The sequence below is a fragment of the Mangifera indica genome, chromosome 16, assembly GCF_011075055.1.
Source record: "Mangifera indica cultivar Alphonso chromosome 16, CATAS_Mindica_2.1, whole genome shotgun sequence".
Lineage (NCBI taxonomy): Eukaryota > Viridiplantae > Streptophyta > Magnoliopsida > Sapindales > Anacardiaceae > Mangifera > Mangifera indica.
In genome coordinates this window covers 2,423,780-2,431,933 of record NC_058152.1, presented here as the reverse complement: position 1 = coordinate 2,431,933, position 8,154 = coordinate 2,423,780, and the positions used below count along the sequence as shown (strand labels likewise).

Sequence of the window (8,154 nt, the reverse complement as noted above, 5' to 3'; positions counted from 1 at the left end):
TAAAAATTTTATATTTTTTAAAAAGTATTTTTAATATTTTATAAAATAATGATGTGTCAATTATTTTATAATATTATTTTTTAAAAAATATATCTTATGATATGATAAAATTTGATTTTTAATATAAGAGAGAATACATATGAACGACAACAGAGAGGAGCGGAGAGGAGATATAAATTATAATGATATATTAGTATTTTAAGTAAAAATATTAATATAAATGATCGATGATGGGGATAAAAATGGTGGCAGGGTAAGGACGGAGACATGAAGATACACATGTATCCCTCTTCTTAATTACGAGATATTTTTTATCACCGTTTTTGTTTTTATTCTCATTTTTATTAAATAATCTCTTTTTTATTAGAATTAATAACCTTAAATTTGAACCAAAATTACCATATCTAGCGATATACGATTGGATTATCATAGACTCGATGCTAGCGTGTATAATGTATCCAATATTATATTGACAATAAAAAAAAAGTGAATTTTTTACCTTTTTTTGATGGTTACTATATTATATATTTGCGGTTAACTAAATTATTCATATAATTAGAGTGGGGATAATTTGGTCAATTGGGATATGCTGCCATTTCTCTTTTTCTTCTCTCACTAGGCTCGTTGGTTCTTGAAGGCCATTCATTCGCTATTATCAGGTGTGCTTGAGTTCCAAGCATTTTTCTCTTTTCTGTCTGAAAATCAAAACCCTAAAAATTTCTTAAAAAATTGTGAATCAGATGGTCTGATCATTTTCATTTTCTCAAACATGGAGTTACAAACCCTAACGATTACTGCTCCACTGCTACTTACCATGCTTTACAACCGGTAACTCTTATCTTCTCTACATTCTCTCGCCTTCTTCGCTTTATATTTCTGTTTCGATGCTTTTAAAAACATGTTTTTTTATAATTTTCTTTTTCCCTATTTTGCTTTCTGTCATTGCAGTTATTCAGCTACTTGTTTCTCCCTTTTTAGAACTTTGAATACCGTAGCATCGCCGCTTTTATGAGTCGTGTGTTTTTTTTTTTTTTAAATTTATCTTGCTTCTATTACTTGCAAAAATTATTCTTTCTCGTGCTTTTACGATCTCTTTTTAAAAATTTATTTCAAGGTTTGTTGGACTTTGGGATAGTGTTATTAAAGTAGCTAATAACACATAATCAGTGCTGTTTCTAGTAAAGCACTGTTTTGGATTGTTGAAGTTCAGTCTAAATATTGATATGAAGGTTAAGCTAATAATGATTTCAATATCGCAAGAATGATTTCCAACTTTCCAGGAAAGTTTTAAGTAAAGCTGCTTCTTCGCTTAAAAGTTGTGTTAGTGCTATTTGGGTTTATTTTTAACATGGTAATGCGGAGGATTCAAGTGGCAAATTAGGTGGGTCATTGCTTACTATTTGGAACTATTAATGGAGGAAATATATTTAGTCATCATATGATATTGCAGCTATCTTGACCTACGCATTTTATGTTTCTTTCCTGTTGGGGTTATGTTCTTTCTTTTTGGTCCTATAATGGTTTTACCATTTTGGTTGTGTTTGGTTTCTGAGAAAACGGTAGACCAGAAAGTGGAGGCCCTTATGCAGTTTTTATGTTTCTTTTCTTTCTCAGAAAATAAACGGTCAGCTTACCTCAATGAAAAGTTGAGTTTTTGGTTCTCTGTGCTAACCTTACAGATATCTTCTAGGTCAAATAGTGTTGGACCCTATTTGTGGTTGAAGTGAATTTTAGTAAAATTTCATTGTTTTTTTATTTAAAAAAATATTTCAAGGTTGTTTCCTTTTTACGTTGCCAATGGTCTATTTACTTACTATCCATTCTTATCTTGTATGTATAATAGTTGGCAAATGTTGTCTATGCAGGGGATTGTTTTGGCCAGCTAATTCATTTCATTTTATGTTGGTACTGTCATGCACCTTTTTTGTGCTTGCTACATGTGGACCCTGTTCGATCGATGGGATGAAGAAATCAGCCGAGTATGATGCATGCAGGTCTTATGGAGGTTATCAGGGGGCGGGTCTTCACGATGTTATTGTTGGTGATACTAATATGGGCTATGTTATACGAACTTCAGTTACTCATCTAAATATTGAGAATATCTGTACTAGTTCCAATTCATTCTGCTTTCCTTCAACATTGCCTGGTCTTTTTTCAGAAGACCATAAACCCAGGGAAAATTCTTTAGAGGTTTCTAGGATTCAGTCTGATGATTCATTACCAGTAGGATCAACTGAGACTCGGAAGATAGCAAGTAACAAAACCTGGTCATCAGACTATGGAACATTTGGATTATTAAATGGAAAGACTGTTTCATGTTCCTTGAACTTCAAGGAGAGAATCCATGAACTGTCATCCATTCAAACTGATTGTGGTGATCAAAGTGATTTTTCTTCATGTAGAGGAACTTCACTAAATCAGCATAGTACTAATGGCAGGTTGAACATGAAGTCTGAGATGAGCAAACCAGGTTCATTTGATACATCTTCTTCACCTAATGTAGAGATAAGCCCTCCTGTCTTGGATTGGGGACATAAGAATTTATTTTTCCCTTCGGTAGCTTTTCTAACAGTAGCGAATTCCTGTAATGACAGCATCTTACATGTATATGAACCTTTTAGTACCAACGCACAGTTCTATCCATGCAACTTTAGTGAAATTTTACTTGAACCTCGGGAAGTGGCTTCAATATGTTTTGTGTTTTTACCTAGATGGTTAGGGTTGTCAGAATCTCAGTTGATCTTGCAGACAAGTTCTGGTGGTTTTCTGGTTTCTGCTAAAGGCTTTGGTATTGAGTCTCCTTACAAGATTCAGCCTTTAATGGACTTGGATGTTCCCTCTAGTGGGCGGCTCAGTAAGAATTTATCCTTATTTAATCCATTTGATGAAACCCTCCAGGTGAAGGAAGTAACTGCATGGGTATCAGTTTCTCTAGGGAATACCACCTATCAAACTGAAGCAAATTGTGGCGTAGGACATTTTCTGAATTCTGATGAGACCAACTTGCTTAGTGTTAAAGATTGGTTGGTTGTGGACAGTGGTCAAGTTGGTTCTCTGCTGATGGCTATGAGACCCCATACAAACTGGGGGATTGGTTCGCGCAGTAGTGAGTCGATTGTAGAGATAGATTTCTCATTAGGATTAGAAGGAAAAATTCTGGGTGCATTTTGTTTGCAGTTGATAAGGTCTTCACAGAACATATCTGATACAGTTATAGTTCCTCTTGAAGTTGATCTAGATAGGAGAGCAGCCTATGGAGATCTTAGTGGTCCTGTTTTAGTTTCGCTTCAGTCACTGGTGGCACAGGATACTGGTGGGACTGTTGTTTCCATTTCTCTCAGAAATAGAGCTTCTTACATGTTGAATCTTGTCAGCATTAGTGAAGTTGCAGACACAAAGCTTTTCCAGATCAAGTATATGGAAGGCTTGCTACTTTTTCCAGGAACAGTCACAGAAGTTGCTGTTATTTCTTGTACTCAATTGCCTGTTGAATTACATAATTCTTTTCCTGAAGTTTCTAATATGAACAGAAATTGTAAACTGTTTCTACTGATAAATGACTCAAGCAGTCCTCAGATTGAAATTCCTTGCCAGGATATAATCCGTGTTTGTTCAAGACATCAAAAGGATTCAACCATTGGATACGAATACAAGGCTGGAAGTGTCAAATCTGGGAATGCTAGGACAGGGTCCTTAGGTGATGGTGTGAAATTGCCCTCAGAGATTGAGGTATGCTGATTTCAGTTTCAGTGTCCAATTTTTGCGTGTTGGTTGGTGTTTGATCCATGTGTTGGTTTTTTGTTTGATCAAATTATGCTATCGATAGTCTTGTATTCTTAATCCTCCTTCTTGGAAGCTGACTGTAAGCCTGTTAACTATTAAGGAAGCTATTTTTTTCTTTTTTAATATTTATTTGTTCTCTCATGTAAGGTTGAATTTCAGTCCATTTGGTGTGCTGGGCCCATGTTGTTGTGATGCTATACCTTTACAATCTGACATCTGTAGTAGTTTTATGTAGAGATACATTGTTGAGAGGTTAACTGTTGTGAGTGCATGGGCGTGTAGAATGGCAATCAAACCAGCTGACTGTTTTAAGCCTGAAGACAAACAATCAAACAAACAAATCAATTGAAAATTGTTTGTCTAGTTGACACATATTTGCATATTGACATGAAGTTCTTTTCCCAATAACATGCATGGCTAAAGATCTTGTTATGTTTTTCATACCTGCCAACAATAGTTTCAGTTGGGTAAGATATGCCTATTCGGTATTGTTCTTGCTTCATTCAGTATAGACTCTTAAGTTGTCAGTATGAATGGCTAAAGTTCTTGCTGAGAATATCTAATAAAAGTCCTTGGTGTATGCTCTGTCTAAGAGATTGTCTCCTTGTCTGTGTGATATTCATTAATTTTATTCCTTGTCCGCCAAGATGAGTAAAATGCTGAGTGTGAAGCTGCATTGTAAAATTTGCATTTTCACTTTAGGTTTTTGTAATTTTCTGGTTTTCAGTTCAAGTGAAACATGTTCTCTAATTTTGTGGGAAGTAATAGTGAGCAGTGGATTGCTAATCAACGATTGTATTTGTTTTTAATTTTATTTTTATATCTGATCATATATCATAGATATCTGAGTAGTTGAAGTCTCAAGGCTCATTAAAGCTTCCATTGCCTAAATGCTTGGTATTAATGTCCATCCTATGAAGGGCACAATGCCAGGGTTGGAAACACCCAGTTATGAATGTCATCCTCTTAGCAAATGAGTGATAAGTTAAAGAAGTCCATTAATTTGTTGTGCAAGCTTGGTTGGTCTCTGAAAGGTGGCATTAAGGAGAAGGTTGGAGGAAAAAGAAAACAATAAGAGAATGAAAGAAAAAGAAAGATAGTGAAGCTTGTTGGCAGCAGTTACTGATCAAGTATCTTTATCATATTTTTGCTCATGATTTACCGTTAATTATAAAACCACCATCTCTGCATTCCTTTAAAAGAAAGAAAGATTAATTACATTCATATGATGGTAGTATATTGTGTTTTAAAGTTGTAGAGGATTTTCTTTATTTTTTTTCTTTTGTGGTGTTGCTTGAATGTCTCAATGACTGGGACGCTTCTATGTCTTGATATGTGTTTAAAATAACTAAGCTTTAGTGAACTTATATTTGAAGGCACTGGAGACCGCGGAAGCTGATGAATTGGTGCTCACAAACTGGAAATCTCAAGGTTTAACAATTGGTATGTCTGTGCTTGATGATCATGAAGTACTGTTCCCCATGGTTCAGGTTGGCAATCACCACTCCAAATGGATCACTGTTAAGAATCCCAGTCACCACCCAGTCGTGATGCAGCTTATTCTCAATTCTGGTGAAATCATTGATGGATGCAGGGGCACAGATGGCTTGATACAGCCACCATCATCTGGTAGTTTGGAATTTACTAGACCAACAAGATATGGCTTCTCAATTGCAGAGAGTGCAGTAACAGAGGCTTTTGTTCATCCTCACAGTTCAGCATCTTTTGGGCCAATATTATTTACTCCTTCAGATCGATGTGCTTGGAGAAGTTCTGCCCTGATAAGGAACAACCTTTCCGGTGTAGAGTGGGTGCCTTTGAGGGGATGTGGAGGTTTACTTTCACTAGTGTTGTTGGAGGGGTCTGAGCCCATTGAAAGTGTAGAGTTCAGCCTTGATTTGCCAGTTACTCATAATGTCACTCCAGACATGCTATTTCAAGTGGAGGATACTAGGTATGCTTGTTCGCAGCCATTGTCAAAAGAACTCTATGTCAAGAACACAGGAGATTTGCCACTGGAGGTAAGAAGTATTAGAATTTCTGGGACTGAATGTGGTCTGGATGGGTTTAGGGTCCACACCTGTAGAGGTTTTCTTCTTGAACCTGGGGAGTCAACCACGCTTCTGATATCATACCAGACTGACTTTTCTGCAGCCATGGTGCATAGGGATCTTGAATTGACCTTGGCTACTGGTATTTTTGTAATACCCATTAAGGCAAACCTTCCTGTTATAATGCTTAATGTCTGTAAGAAATCAGTCTTCTGGCGATTGAGGAAATTCTCCATAGCAATTATTTTTGCTGCATGTGTAATCATTTTGGTCTTTTATTTCCTTTATCCCCAAGTGATGGCCACTGGCTCCCCGGATTGCATCTATACAGACGAGAAACATTCTATTAATACTACGAGGAGTGCTGGGAAGTCTTCTCATGTACATTGTTACCAGAGAAACGGCAAAAGTTCTGTACCTAGTGAAACGCATTGTTTGTTGAGTTCAGTTGGGAAAGGCAAAACATCTAAGCAAGCATCTGTTGATGGGTATTGTGAAAGTAAAAAGGAATCCCAGGAGCAGAATGTGAATGCTCAGCCTGCAGAGAAAACTTTGGAAAATCATACACATGCCAATGGTTTCTCTGATACGCTAGGCAAAAGAGGATTGCAATCTCTGCCTCCAAAACCTGTGGCAGAGGATTCTGATACAGTGGAAGCATCTCAAACTGATAACCTAACGGTTCGGACTGGAAAAGAGAAGGCACGAAGGCGAAGGAAGAAGAAGGGTGCTTGCACAGGAGTAACAGGACTACTTGAAGTTTCAAGTAGTCAAAGTGGAAATTCTACACCTTCATCTCCATTGTCTCCAATCACACCTCTCACTTCTACCCGGACCGGGGTGGCATCTCCTGATTTCGACCAATCCACTGAGTCCAGAAATCCAGTTACTCATATCGCTGACCAACACTGTCAGAAGGTTCAAGTTCCTGAACCAATGTCTCAGGCAAAAAAATTGAAGCCCCAGCTTTCTCCAGTAAAATCGATTGAGCCCCCGCTTTCTCAGGCAAAAGTATTGGAGCCCCAACTTTCACAGCCAAAGGTATTGGAGCCCCATCTTTCTCAGGCTGAAGTATTGGATCCTCATCTTCCTGGGAGGTACCGTAATAACAACTGGTATATTTCTACTCCAGCACAAAGCAGAGTTGCTAGTAAACCTGTTTTATTGCCTTCTGCCACTTTCCCTTGCGCTGGTAAAGCTGTTCGAAGTGCAGTGTGCTCTACATCTCCATTGACTTCAACATCCACTGTTGCATCTCATGCACGAGCTCCTGGATCAAAAATTTACGACCAGAAAACTGTTAAAGGAGAGCCAGCAGGGCTTAGAGATGAATATACATATGATATATGGGGTGATCATTTTTCTGGACTTGGTTTGATGGGCAGCTCCAAAGATGCAACTGCTGTGAATTCTAGTGCAATGGTAAGCCACTCTGATAGCTTCTTTGTAAGTGGACCACAGGACCTTAGGACAGATTCACAATCAAGATCTGTAAGTTGTTCCAATGATGAGGGTTAATGATATAACTAAATAATTATTGAACTTCCTCGTCCAAGCTTTTCTTTTTGGTTTTGATCATTTCCAACTCACAAGACTTCTTCTAAGCAATCCATTACTGCTGGAGGTTAGTAGTTATATTATTCATATAATTGCTATACACAAGCCAAGCTAAGCCCGCCTAAACTTGAGCTCGGCTTGGTTTCAAGGGTGCCGAGCTTGAGCGCATTGAGCTTCCGTTAAAGTTGTTCAAGTTCGGCTCGCTCGAGAGGAACCAAACTCGAGTTTGAATCGAACTGAGCAAAAGAATTGATTAAAATAATGTTATTTTGATGCGTATTGATTAAGATAACATTATTTTAGTTGAATCGTGTTGAATTTTTCTAGGCTCGCTGTAAATCTTCTAATTCATGGGCAGTAAGCAAGCAAAATAGTTTATCTAACTTCTCATTTCATTACTGGAGCTAAATTCTTGTTACCTATTCCAGATAAATGGAATAGGGCATTGCAGACTAACATTTGAATTAATAGTGAGAGATAAATTTTGAAGAGAAATAATGAATTTTCATTTTACTAACGATGCTGAAAATGGTAGTTTCTTTTGGTGGGGGAGCGAGATGCTTGGGTTTGCTGCATTAATTTCTTCACATAGATCAAAACATGATGGCTCAAAGAATGAAATATTATAATAAACGTGCTAATCAAATCTTATCTATTTGTACTATTACTTACATCTTAGATTTTTCCTCGGTTTTTGGTGTGTTGAGGCAGCTGAAACAGTGAGGTGGATCCTGTGCTTTATGCCAAGTGAGGCAGTGTTTAA

The 8,154-nt window shown here is 37.3% G+C and overlaps 1 protein-coding gene across 2 annotated transcripts; it reads left to right on the top strand.

Moving 5' to 3' along the window:
* The first annotated feature begins 567 nt into the window (after positions 1-567).
* On the top strand, positions 568-7,376 carry LOC123199136. 2 transcript variants are annotated; one of them, XM_044613998.1, is made up of 4 exons: positions 568-659; positions 741-828; positions 1,866-3,729; positions 5,160-7,376. In XM_044613998.1, the coding sequence occupies exons 2-4, from the start codon at positions 770-772 to the stop codon at positions 7,350-7,352; spliced, it is 4,116 nt and encodes a 1,371-aa protein (XP_044469933.1). In that variant the 5' UTR covers positions 568-659; positions 741-769; the 3' UTR covers positions 7,353-7,376. The 2 variants fall into 2 exon arrangements, with proteins under 2 accessions (XP_044469933.1, XP_044469935.1); XM_044614000.1 differs by having other exon boundaries at positions 598-659; positions 768-828.
* Positions 7,377-8,154: the final 778 nt, after the last annotated feature.

Coding starts and splice junctions, on each gene's coding strand:
- LOC123199136 (XM_044613998.1), top strand. CDS start 770: ATGGAGTTACAAACCCTAACGATTACTGCTCCACTGCTACTTACCATG. Junction 829..1,865: donor CTTACCATGCTTTACAACCG/GTAACTCTTATC, acceptor TTGTCTATGCAG/GGGATTGTTTTGGCCAGCTA. Junction 3,730..5,159: donor AATTGCCCTCAGAGATTGAG/GTATGCTGATTT, acceptor TTATATTTGAAG/GCACTGGAGACCGCGGAAGC.